Source organism: Pezoporus wallicus, unplaced genomic scaffold (genome assembly GCF_028554395.1).
Source record: "Pezoporus wallicus isolate ANWC-B61680 ecotype Strahan unplaced genomic scaffold, APGP_CSIRO_Pwel_v1 contig_227, whole genome shotgun sequence".
Classification (NCBI taxonomy): domain Eukaryota; kingdom Metazoa; phylum Chordata; class Aves; order Psittaciformes; family Psittacidae; genus Pezoporus; species Pezoporus wallicus.
In genome coordinates this window covers 3,017,552-3,031,334 of record NW_026635704.1, presented here as the reverse complement: position 1 = coordinate 3,031,334, position 13,783 = coordinate 3,017,552, and the positions used below count along the sequence as shown (strand labels likewise).

General features: G+C 41.9%; 1 protein-coding gene across 6 annotated transcripts in view; it reads right to left on the bottom strand.

Moving 5' to 3' along the window:
* SPIRE1 (spire type actin nucleation factor 1) overlaps positions 1 to 13,362 on the bottom strand; it is a 125,775-nt gene extending 112,413 nt beyond the window's left edge. For 5 of the 6 annotated variants that reach the window (XM_057397431.1, XM_057397434.1, XM_057397432.1 and 2 more), the window contains exon 1: positions 12,821 to 13,362. In XM_057397431.1, coding sequence (XP_057253414.1) covers positions 12,821 to 13,142 — 322 coding nt within the window. In that variant the 5' untranslated portion in view covers positions 13,143 to 13,362. Of the gene's footprint in view, positions 1 to 12,657; positions 12,765 to 12,820 lie in introns of those variants that run through there. The other variant, XM_057397436.1, reaches the window with a different exon arrangement.
* Positions 13,363 to 13,783: the final 421 nt, after the last annotated feature.

Here is a 13,783-nt window from a genome sequence, read left to right as displayed (position 1 = left end):
TTAAATTAAGCAGCAGTAAATAATTATTTCAAGAGAATAAAAAACAACATTAATTCATAAACCAAGAAAAAAACACTGTTTCATCTGCTGCTTCTGGGATATCAAAGAGTTCAATAACAACAAGAAGTTCAAGGAAATTAAAGTTGAAACATTACTGTAACAGTTTTTTAAGTCCCTCTTGGAAATTTTTGCATTTCCTCCAAGTTCAGAAACATGACTTTGTAATTTCTACAATACAGGAAAATTAAGTTTCTGAATTGTTTTACGAGACTGAAATCTCAATTTTTTCAAAGACAAAACACTTTGGTATAAAAGTAAGTAGCTCAACAGCTTTAAAACATAAGACTGAAATTTCACAGCATATTAGGAAGGTACCATTTCACTAAAAGCAGCAAGTTTATCATTTCATATTAATAATTCATGTCACAAAAGGATGAAGAAATTCTGACATGATGATTTTTTTGTTGGAAAAACAATGTTCAAGAAAGTCAAGCACTCCACTGAAATATATCCATTTCAAAGGGGAGCTACCCAAAACTTCAATTTCAAACCACACAGTTTTACTTTTTGTCTTTGCTTTTTGGCTGCATTGCACTCACACAGTTAGTTTAAAATTTGTGACTTTGGGCTTGATGGCACCACCCTAAGGAATATGTGACACGATTCCATGTCCCCACAGACTCAAAACCTAGAACGGCACACGTTTGCTTGACTCTGCAAACACCAAGATCCCAGGTTATAAGTGACGGTTGGTTGCAAACACCACCCAGCATGGCTGAAGGATTTATTGAAACCATTATGAAAAGCCTGCAATTTGTAGCCGTAAGTGGAAGGACTGTTTTATCAGATTGCCTGGCAAGCCCAAGGAAGCTCAACCAACAGGTTAGCATAATGTTTGCACAGAGAAGTGATAATGCTGACTTCCTATGTTAAATCTGAATGGCATGCAAAACTGATAGCACTAGGGAAGAGTCACCTGCATAGAAAACAAGATTAATTTTTCATATTGAACTGGTCACCTTCTCTTTGAAACTAAAGGTTAAACACATCTTGAGTGAATGGAGAACATCCACCTAATAGGGTGAAAGTCATTTACTTTCGCTTTGAACTGTTGCCAATGAAAGCCTGAATGTTTAGCATTAGTGTCTGACTTCAAAATGAGAAAGGGAAGAGTGACTTAAAAAGGCACCTTTTGCATCATGCATTATCTTTTCAAAAGGACTAGTGATTCTGGTTGATTCCCTTCAAGATCCACATAAGAGATTTTTTTGTTTAAAGTGGTAGCATTCATGTAATTATTATAATTCATAAATGGGAGAAATTTAGTGAGAACTGTTTTTAAATACTCCTACAATTATTAGCAGATTTATGAGTATTAGGGGCTATTTCTCTGAAATTCAAATGAGAGATGACCAAAGCAGTGTATCGCCATGATACAAGATGATACAAGACCAATTCACAAAAATGTAGTCAAGATGGGGGGAGAACACAAAAAAAAACAAAACCAGTAAAATACTCTTTGTAAAAAAAAAAACAAAAAACCCAACCAAACAACAACAACAAAAAAATAAACAAACCAACCCACAAAAAAAAAATGGTTTTTTTTAAAATTGCTACTTCAGAAAAAAAGTAGTGATTTTAAACCTATAGCGATGCAATGGCATACAGAAGGCCATCAGTGCTTGCAGTCACTGGTAATTTAAAATATCTGGACTTACATTTCCTATGGTCTAATGGAACAGGAGGCAAACTGTCTACTAGATCCTCTCAGACACAAAGTACTCACTGCTACACCTCACAGCAATGCTGAGATACTGCAAAGATCCTTTTAACAGAAGTCCTAACCAAGTCTTGAAGCACAAAACCAGATAAATCAGCCAGACCAAAATAAGAAAGGCAAAAATTGTGTTTCTGAAAGGAATAAGAAGCATATCTCGCAGCCTCTTTGACTGACCTTTTTTGATAAACTTCCATGAAAGCTGTTCTTCATAGAATCACAGACTGCTTTGGGTTGGAAGGAAATTTAAGGATCATGTAGTTCCAACCCTCCTGCCACGGGCAGAGACACCTTCCACTAGACCGGGTTGCTCAAAGCCTCATCTGACCTGACCTTGAACTCTTCCAGGGATGGGGCAGCCACTGCTTCGCTGGGCAGAAAATTTCTGTTCTTCAAGGAAAAGCACTCAAACTCCAGAAATTTTCCTTATTTCATCTATGGTACTATCAAAAATTACTACTGTTTTCAGAGCAAATCATAATTCATTTTTTGTTTTATTATAAAAATACAGGTAACACCTTAAACTGGATTATTTATTCTCATTTAGAATGGGAATAACCAGTTTTTACAAAATAAAAACACAGTACTGTCATGACTCCGTGTGCTGGGGAAGGAAGGGGTAATAACAACTAGCTGAAGTCTCACACCAGCTCAAATGCACTGCAGAGAGTATTCTAGATAGGTGCAAAGTGCTGACTTAGAACATTTAACATATGCTGCATTATGGTGATTACCCACCATACCATTCCATATGCCTCTGTACCTTGAGTCCAGCTATACCCTTAGATTTCCCTGAGCTGTTTGCAGTGACTTACAGACTCCCTCCATCGGGAATTCCCTACACTTCTGAAAAGATCAGCATTAACTGTATTGACCCAAGAAACATGCACTTACTTGCATCTGTCAAGACTGAAATGAATTTGCTTTTGTATGGCCCACGTAAGCCAATTTACTCATACTGGCTTTATTTATACTGGCTGAGAGTAGAAACTTCTTCATTCTTTAGCTGACATGACTGAAAAAGCAGAACCTCTTAAGTGTAGCCTAAGGGTCACACTTTCTTAATCTGCACTCGGAGAAAAAAAGAAACCCTATAAGAAGTCACAGAAGAGTCTCTGTCTGCCAACAGTATTAAGTGCTCATCTAGGAAATAGGTGAAGACTTACAAAAATTATTTCAGCTGCTGCTTCTTAATATAGATGCAGATTCCTCTAGACTTCACAGCCGTTCAACCAGCTACTAATCTGTGTAGCATTTTCACCACTCTTGCTGCCAAAAAAAGATTCAACAGTACTTTTCCATGACAGCTTTCAAATAGTGACTAATGCAATCATTACTAGTAAATAGCATAACTTTAACTGTCAAGTTAATTTCAATTTATACAGAAGCTACAGTTTGGAAGATTATAGGATTCTTCACTCACAGATTGTTGAAATGCAAAAAATTAACAGTTTTTGCAGGAAGGAATGAGACTTCAATTGTTTTTCTGTATTTCTGAAAACAGCCTTCAAAGAAATATATTTGCAACCCAAAAAAAGAGAAGAAACCCCAAACCTTTACTTCATTTTTCATTTATAAAAATTTCTATTTGAAAATTATTCTTATTTCAAACCCACAACAAGAGAAGTAATGCCAAGCTTTCCTCAAGCATTAGTGCAGTCTCAGCCCCCAAGGTAGAAGCTTCACATACGGCTGCCAATAGTAAGAAGCACACATTTAAGACTGAATTTTAAAGGCAAAATGGATAATTCAGTATGTTCAAATAGACTGACACAGGATATTTAAAAGAAAGCATGTAAGATGTGCACAACCATTTGCACACTGCTACTTGAAGAAAAATTAAGCATTAGTGATGTGACACCACAATCACATGGCCACTGTTTCAGCTATAACCAGATGCTCTAAGAGCCCTCCAGCTTAGAGCCCCTGAGCATCTTCCTAGCTTTCCTCTAGTGTCTCAGACTCCTCTGCATAGATCCAAAAGCACTTGCTTCAAGACAGCTTCTTGCAAAACTGAAATCAGCAGCACTGATTTTAAGGCAATAGTATAGCTGATGTATGCATTGGCAACAAACCTGAAACTCAGTTTATGTTAAAGATTCTAATATTGTGTTTAAATGCCACAGCCTTTTTCTGAAGCTTTTGGGTGAAATGAAGCTGCTATTTCCACCATAGCAGAGCTCAGGTTGCCTTCAGGAAAGACAGCCACTGCCTGTATGTACTAGAGGACAGTGGAAGAGTTAGCCAAAGAAAGAACACAGGGGCTAATTGAAGGAAACAGAGCAAGGGAGAATGTGGGAGTCACTAACTCAAGATCCTTAAATTGAAGTCTTTAGTCAGGCCACCAAATTAACAGTCAGTTGAATCTGTATTTGCTGTCTAGCTTTAACATCTTGAGAAGGAACAGGAGCTACCATAGTAGGCTCTTCCCTGGCCTTAAGACAATGTGGAACTCCTTTAAAAAATAAAAGAAAAACGAAAATTTCAGATTCACATTTAACCATCTGATTGAGGAACTGGAGCATTAGCTACCAAATCTGACACGACTGTCAACATGAGAGTCAAGATTAGAAACAATAAAAGGGAAAGAATGAAGAGAGCAAAGGCAAGCAAGCAACATATGGGAAAGAGATGAATATGCAAAAAACAGGATTCACAATTAAATGGAAAGAGAGGAAAATACTGACGCAACAGGAGTGAGCCAGAATTCTGGCAGAGGTTGCATATTACCAGATAAACAGAGGAGAAATCTTGCATGATAAAAAGAAACAGAAAAAAGTGAAAGCAACAAAGATAAACATAGATAAAGTATAGCTTAGGAGTAAGAGGCAAAGGCTGCAGGGAAGAAGAGCAAGATGAGGAAGTGGAAGGAAGCACACTGGATTAGAAGAGGTAATCAGGGACCACCTGAGCACCGACCACAAGACCATGTTTTAAGTAAAACACTGGCTTTGAGGATCAAAATATCCTTCCTTTAAACTCTGTAATTAGAAGGCAACAAGAAATGGAATGAGTTTTTACAGCTGGTGGCTTTTTGGATCTGACTCATGATTTCTGTATCAGCCTACAGCTGATGATGTAGAATCATACAATCATAGAATAGTTAAGGTTGGAAAGAAATGGTATTGTAGAAATGGTATGCCTCAGATTTCTACTTGGGAGAGGTAAAAGGAAAGACAATTTTAAGAAAACACAAGGAAAATCCTTAGGTTACTAGATCGAAGGAAGACATTCCTTCCTTATGTCAATCTTTTTTCATCCCTTCATCTTTCTTCATTCAACATTTCACTGAAATTACTCTTCACTTTCTAAAGTCATAAGCAATCCTCTCATACATTGCATACATGTAAGAGGTCTTCAGTGCTCATACACAGTTAAATTTTGTGATAAAAATTACTTTAAAATACCGTTCTTTAATGCCAAATTAACAAATCCATACTATCTTAGTGCTACCTTCTAAGATAAAATGAAATGGTCACTCTTCATCTTGTCCTATTTCTACTCTGCAAAAGGAAACCAGCTGTGGTCACCATTCAATTCTTTCTGTATTCCACTGCTCACCCTCACTAGCAAACCTGTAAGTTTACCCAGGGATAACATCAATTTTTGTTATTCTAAGATAAATACTGTGGTAGATACGCATCTCCAAGTGCTGCTGAGCATTAGCCACAGCTGCCAGTCTCTTCTGCAGATGCTTAAATACAGATACTCACTCTCTTCCATCTGGCCTGTCCAGATACCAACCTTTCCCAACAGATGTGAATTTGCAGAGTTCTTGTGTCTCAATTTTTAAACTTTTTTTCTAAAAAGTTCTGTTACTCTAATCATATTACTTTTTTTTTTCCTGGAGCTATACACTTGCTTCCTCAGTCAACAAATATGGTTGAATGACAGAATTCTGCCACCACTGAAGTCACTGGTAGTTTTTGCCATCATGTTTGACGCATCCAAAGTTTCAAGCAGGTTACAGCTTTTCTAAATTGATAACACAGCACTGTTGGATCTGTTAAGAACTTTCATCAGCTATTAATAACTCTCTCAAGTAGATGAAAAGTAGCTCTCTGCCTCAGCTACATCTGCAGTCTTGTGTTTACACTGTACAAACTGACTCATCTCCTCTTTTCCTCTTAAAGTGCACCATAGTAAAATTCAATAACATAGTTGTGTGTCATGCAAGCTAGCTTAAGGTTTTATCTGGAATAGAACAATATTCATTTTGTCTCCTAACCGGATCCAATGCTGTAATGCAATAAATTAATTCAGAAACAAGCAGTGAGCACACTCCAGTTTCCTTTTAACAGACATCATAAAAAAGTTTCCATACTTCTATAACCACATATTCATTGTCAACATGGATCCAGGATGTTATGTACCTTTAATCCTCTTATCACCTGCAACATACCTACTGCACACTTGGCAAATGCAGCCACGCTCAGGTGAGACTCATTCAGAGCACTGCTGCCATGTGGGTCATTTTCACTGCCTGTCGCCCTGATCACATCTTACTCTCTGAACCGTCCTGTTAAAGGTGCTTGCTCACTCTCTCTGTCACAACATACACTGCTACTGTCTTCATTTTCAAAGCCCTTCTCATGCTACTCCAGTCCTACCCATCACCTCTCACTAGTACTGTGGGGTAATCTGTCACCTCCAGTCAGCCCTTGAATTTGGACTCCATTACTCATAACTTTTTTTTCTTTTTTTAATTTAAAAAAAAAAATGAAAAATCTTTGTTCTTTCTGCAGTGATGCCCTATGGGAACATCATATTAGCTCTCTGCAACATCATAGCAGATGTCTCATTTTTCACTTGACTCTTCAATGACTTAACTATGACAACTACAGTTCCACTTTCCTTTCTACCGCAACATTTTTATTGCACTAGTTAAGAAAACTTCAGTTACATTAAAAATGTGTTCTCTTTTACTGTAAGTCATTATGAACATCAGGCAACCACAATTCTGCAAAGTTCTTTGCTCTTCAGTTTTCCTTAGGAATGAACGCAGATTTCAGACATCATCAGATTAGGCTTTATCCCTTCACTGTACACTTACCATCTTCAGTACTTTTGCATATAAATACAGGTAACCAAGGTCATCTGTCACTGTTGACAAATTCCTTACATTTCCTTTGTGCAGCCACTTGGAATAGTTTTAGCCTAAGATGTCATTTTGTTGAGATCTTTTCTTTGCTTATTCTGTCCTCCCCCACCAGAGCTATCTACAACAGAGTCCCTAGCATCTGCCTACATTCACACAGAGCTCATGTAAAACCCCCAGTGCACAGGATGCCTCAGCATAAGCCATGACTGGAACTTTCCAGTTCACCCTTATGTACTGGGAACCACACTGATGGCAGACAGCCTGGCATAAATAAGGCCTAAGCTTTCTCTGTTCCACAGATCAGCAGAGAAAGAGACCAGAGATAATCTATCAACTCACCAAATCTTCTCTCTGCTGTCTAGTGCCATTTTCTTCCTACCTTGACTCACATAAACTTATCTATATAGATAGATACATATAGTTACCTGTTTGTCTTAAAACTCTTGTAGGAAAAGGTGAGGCCCAGTACATCAAACCTTATTGTTTTTAAATAGAGTTCCCTTGGACAAAATCTGAATTCAGAGCATAATTAAGTCTTAATTCTAGAAGTACTATATATTTCAGCAGTATTCAAAGCAACATCTGTTTGGAAATTTAAACAGCAAGCAAGGCTACTGCCATCAATTATGTGTCAAATGGGTCAACAAAATTAGAAACAGAATGTCAGTACATTCATTTTCCTCTAAAACTCCTGCATATTTTTCCCTCAGTGCTCCACAAGAGACAGACAGATGAGAATGTCTTGCTGCACACAAACTAAATTTGCATTTATTCATCCTATATTTCTCAATGCTGCCTTCCAACACCTGGGCACGCAAGGATGTAAGGACAGGAAAGTCATTAAAACTACCAAGGCAAAAGCTGTTCCTCTCCAGTGTGTCTAACCCTGAGCCCTCTGAATCCTGTGAAAGCCACTGTGCAGTCAACTTTTCTGTGATCTTTCTGATTCAAAGCCAGAATACTCCATGCATTATGCCCTCCTGCTGAACACCTGGCAGATTTCCAAGAGAAAAATCTGCATCATACTTACTTCTGATAAAACCAGCAGTAATTTCCCTCTGCGCTTTCTCCTCTAGGGATGAAGGACAAGGCAGAAGGGGCACTAACACTATCTGCAGAGGCACACTCAGAAGGGAGAAGGAAGGCTGAGGAGTACCATGTGCATGCCAGCCCTCAATAAGCAATGGCTGGAAGCCAGCACAGGTTTCCCAAATACCCACCTTTGCCCCTTTCCAAGATCCTCATAGCCATTCCTCTTCAGGAGCAATACCCGAAATCAGTGGCTGCCTTTGCCAAGTCAGGGATCTGGCACTAACAGAACACAAGGAGAAAACTCTCAGTTTCTCCAAGCCAGTTCATCCCCAGAACTGTCTTTCGGGGAGGAAGCAGTGTAGCCAGTGTGCCAAGAAGCGAGAGTCCCTTATCCAGCGTACAGTATTAACATGACCCCAGTGAAACAGCCTCCTGTGCCCTATAGCGTTCTGCTGCCACTAAATACTGGGCATGAGGTCGATTGCCAGCTCTTGTAAGGGTTTTCTACTCCTGTATCTACCAATTCATCACTGCTTCAAGTTTATAAAAATGCTTAAAAGTAATGTTCCCCAAGAAGAGAGTTTGGAGGAGACAACATGTTTACACCAAACGTTTTTGCTTGTTCAGAAGTTATTTTTTTATCGCATCTGGCACTTTAATGGATGCCACCATTAGCTCATTTCATATAAAATGCAACAGATGGCTAAAACACGCATTAGACAAAATACATTCTACACTGTACCTCCAATTTTATCACGGGTATTTCTAAGCAACCCAGATTTCTGTGGTATTTAGATGTCAGTTACAACAATTCGTACTAAGACGACAACAGTGAGCTCTTAATTTCTTGCACTGTTTCTTACTCACTTCAGTTCTGGCAAAACTGTAAGGTTTGCCCAACACCAAGACCATCACTTTGTGAGTGTCTCTAAAGCAAACTCCTTGACACGGCTGGGCTTGCTCTCCACTTCGCCTGAGCCCCACTGACAGCATGATTGATCACATTCTTCACCATCCTAAACAAAGCCCAAACGTTCACTACCCAAAGACACCATTCTTCATGACTCTTTTATTTGTCCACACAGGATTCTGTTGTTTTCAAAAAAAAAAAAAAAAAAAAAAAGAAACTAGCAGTCAGTATGTGTTCCTTTGAAGAATTACCCAAACCTATGCACCAACCTACAGCTACACATTTTACATGTATCACTACAACAAAATAGCTTTACAGCTCTGAGCATTAACCTGCAGAAACCCCATTGCTCTAACAATGCCTGCTTCTGACACAGGCTTTTAAACCTAAGTTGTCTGAAATACAAAGGCAGAAAAACAATGAGCAGGAATCCTTCCTGATCCTCCTCTTGTGAGGAATTCAGTGCTTAAATTTAAGCATGAGGGATGAATGCTTAAATGAAAATGAACAACTGAGCAACATTTTCAGTCTTTATCATTTTTACCTTTAACCAAAACCTTACTGATTTTTGTTTCTAAACAAGGTAACTAAATATTTATAGACCACACAGACAAAACTGGAAAGATCTGAGAATCAGTCTCTGGTTTTGGTTAAGGATGGGTATTCAACTCCAAGGTTGCTTTTCTGCTCTGGTATCAGTGAAACTCATCTTTGTTTCCTATCTCCAGGACATTTTCTTCAATTTCTAGGTATTCTCACTTTGGGTTTCAAGTACTGTGCATCAACACAAGGAAGAATTAGCTTTGGAAAGGTACCATCAGTTTTTTCTACCTAATGAGTAGTTCTTTTGGAGAAAACTTTAATTTGTATCTCAAGAGTAAAATTAGTGTGACCAGGCAGCTTCAGGGCCTATGCTACAACCCGCTGCTCCCCACGTCCTAGCGCCAGGGCAATGGTTCTTCTTAAGCTCTCACTGTTACTTAGCAAAATACATGAGCCCAAGAATAAGAATAAATACCCGCTCAAGAGGCTCAAGCCTCTTGGCTCTTTTGGCTCAGAAAGCTCATTAACCATCACCTAAGGACACTGCAGTGAGCAATAAGTGAAAGAACTGTGATAGTTCAACAGATACCAAAGAGAAGCAAGCCTACCATGAACTCTTTAATATTCAGTATAGTGAATTACCAACACTCACAGCATCACACATACAACCATTTCCAGTTAAATCCTTCTACAGTTTCCACAAGCCAAAGAAGAATAACAGCCAACTGACTAGGACCACCTTTGTTTCATGCTGTTGACACTCCACAAACACACAAAATCCTTTGTGAAAGCTCAAAGGCTGAGCAAAGTCCATTCAAAGTTAGGGAGATGAGGAGGACCAGAGAGAGGCCCCCAGGGAGAATGCTGTCTCCTTTCAAATCCAGGTGCCTACCAGCCTGCACCTGATGCAAAAGTGGGATCACCAAGTGTGGTTTAGGAATGGACATCTGTCAGTAACCTCTCCTCCTCCCCTTTCTATTATAAGCACAGGAGGGGATGTTCTCCTTGAGTTATCTCCCCCCCGTGCTTTCCTGGGAGGTTTTAGCAGACTGGTTACGTTTATATGTATCTTAGAGTGTATGTATGTATATATATACACAAATACATATATGTTTATATATCAAAATATAGAAAGCCAACCGTATCCTGGGCTGCATTAAAAGGAGCATGACCAGCAGGTCGAAGGAGGTGATCCTGCCCCTCTACTCTGCTCTTGTGAGACCTCACCTGGAGTATTGTGTGCAGTTCTGGTGTCCTCAACATAAAAAGGACATGGAACTGTTGGAACAAGTCCAGAGGAGGGCCACGAGGATGATCAGGGGACTGGAGCACCTCCTGTATGAAGACAGGCTGAGGAAGTTGGGGCTGTTCAGCCTGGAGAAGAGAAGGGTGCATGGAGACCTCATAGCAGCCTTCCAGTATCTGAAGGGGGCTATAGGGATGCTGGAGAGGGACTCTTTATTAGAGACTGTAGTGACAGGACAAGGGGTAATGGGTTAAAACTTAAACAGGGGAAGTTTAGGTTGGATATAAGAAGGAAATTCTTTCCTGTTAGGGTGGTGAGGCACTGGAATGGGTTGCCCAGGGAGGTTGTGAATGCTCCATCCCTGGCAGTGTTCAAGGCCAGGTTGGACGAGGTCTTGGGTGATATGATTTAGCATAAGGTGTCCCTGCCCACGGCAGGGGGGTTGGAACTAGATGACCTTAAAGTCCTTTCCAACCCTAACGATTCTATGATTCTATGATTTATATTCCTACATACACTCTTAAGATTTTCAAGTAATAAGCACGTTTATGTGGTGTTAACTGATAGACAACAAAATACATACAACAATAAAGGTTAAAAAAAAAAAACAACAAAAAAGACAGACAAAAATTGTCATGGCTGGAAGATAAAAAAAAGGGGGGCTCATCTATCCAAATATCAACATACATAGGTTAGCACGTTAACTAAAATATTTCCAAAGAGTAATGCAGATGCGGCATGCAGCTTTAGCATAAACTAAACATACTGGATGTCAGTGAGGGGCCTGAAATTTAAATCCAGATATATTCCAACACCTTCCTAGGGGCCAAAAAAGATGTACTGTAAGAGGAAACAGAATAAGCCCACAAACAGCAAGGAAAAAGCAACAAAAGAAACACATAGTAAATCAATGTATTTCCTACAGTAGGAAAGGAAGAAGCCTGGTATCATCTCAAACACTGTAAGTAAATGCAGCATGCAATATGCAATACAGAACTCTTCAATGCTCTTGTGACATGCAGATGCCTTGGTCCGGAAAGTATTTTCCTGGAACTTCTGGGTGTTGGTGTGGCATATTTTATTAACATTATAATAACCTATTTTAGAAAATAATTTAAAAAGCAAATCAGATCATATTTAAATGGAAGTCATTATTAGACTCATTTAAATTGCAGAATAACACTACATTCCTTCTTCCACTGAGTATATTTTGGTATCTGCATGTCCCACTAGCTCCAAACTGGATTACTGCAAATCTCTGCCAGTAGACTTCACACAAGCACTGTATTAAAAGGCTTCATTAAATTATAACACCAGGCATAATATCCATGATCTAAATGTTGAGAGCTCCATTAGTCCCATTTTGTGATTTTTCCATTGTCTTCTACTTCACATAACTTTAAAATTCCCAAACCTCTGTCTTCCTGGAAAATTCAGTGAAGTTGAATGTGGACTAGGTTGATAATGGGCAATATCATCATCTGTGTGATAACGGATCACATCACTCTGCTGCCTAGCTTTAGTTTCTTTCCAGAAATCAAGCTTTACTTGCAACAAGAAAAATATTCCTTTCCATACTCATAATCAGAAGCTTTGAAATGCAGAGAAATGGACATGTACCCTTCTCCTTTCCAATGCAAAAGATGTTTTCCTCAGTATTTTAAAGAAACAGATGGTAGGTACTAAGCCTCTGGGTAGGTGTACAAGGCTTTCTCATTTACTATCAGCATACCTCTAAATTGATCTAATAAATGCCTTTTGATGCCAAACTATTTTAAAGACACTATAGGATGAGCAATGTGGCCAAAGAAACTCCAAGAGCAGGCGCTATAGGAACCGATGACACAGTATTACGCACTAAAAGACGACGCAATTATAAAACACTAAACCCGCACCCACCTCCCCTGTACCCCACACGCAGGCGATTAAATTCAAGGCCACAGTTTTTACCCTTCAAGGCACGAAACCGGGATGATACAGGGGGACACACACACAACCCCCAACACCACCACCCGCCCCCGGCACGGCGGAGCCGAGCGCTGCCTCACCGCAACCCTCCGGCGGGAAGGAGACCGTCTCCTCCCGGCCGCCACAGCCCACGGACAAAGGCTGAGAGAGAAGGGCAGCCGCCCGCGCCCGGCACCCGGCTGCTGCCGTTGTTGGGCCGTTCCCCAGGGGCTCAGAGGGGTCGGTGGCGGGGCCAGTCCTCACCTGCGGCGGGCGGCGGCGGCTGGTGGGGCTCGTCCGGCTCCAGGGTGACGGCGCCGTCCCGCCAGACGCGAAGGTGGGCGGTCGCCCCCAGCCTGGTGACGGGGGTCTCGCCGCGGCGGGCGCGGGCCCGCAACGAACCGCAGCACTGGTAGCACACGGCCCACGCCTGCTCCTCGTTGATGGGCTGGTTGTAGAGCCTGAGGATCTCCTCCAGCGACAGTGCCTCGGGCTGCCCGCCGGCCCCGCCGCTGTCCTCTTCCTCGTCGGCGGAGCGGGAGGCGCCGGGCTGGGGCTCCGCTCCGCGCTCCCCCGGCAGCGCCATGCCCTGCCTCCGCCGCTCTGCTCCCCGGCTCAGGGACCGGCTCTGCCGCTGCGACTGCTGCTGCTTGCTCTGCTTGTTCTGCTGCTGCCGCCCGGTCCCGCCGTGCTCATCCTCCCCGCCCCGCTAGTGCCACCAGGCCGCCGGACAGCCCGGCCCGCGCAGCAAGCAAGCAGGCAGCGGCCGGCCAGCAGGAGGAACAGCGCCCGAACCACCCGCTGCTGCCGCCGCCGCAGGGGGAGACAGCTCATAGCAACGCAATGGCGTCCTCGCCCGCCTCCGCCGCCAACGGCCGGCGCCGCAGCGCCCCCTGCCGCCCTCAGGCTTGGCTGCAATGGCGTGCGGCCGCCCGGTTGCGCTGGGCTGGTGAGGACGGAATTCAGCTCAGAGGCTGCCACGGCAACCTCCGTGTCCGCGGGCAGGATGGGAAGCGCCATTCGAGCAGCTAGGCTTCCACGCCTGCCTTGGACACGGATAACGATGGGGCGTTCTCATCTCACAACCCTTGTGCTGCTGGTGCTGGCAACAACCCCCCCAGAAACAACTCATCAAAAGGGGAACTCTTCCAAACAGCTGGGAGGTGATGCTCCTTACCCAGAATATACCTGGGCTTCAGCCACTGTGCCAGCCTCTCCCCATGGCTG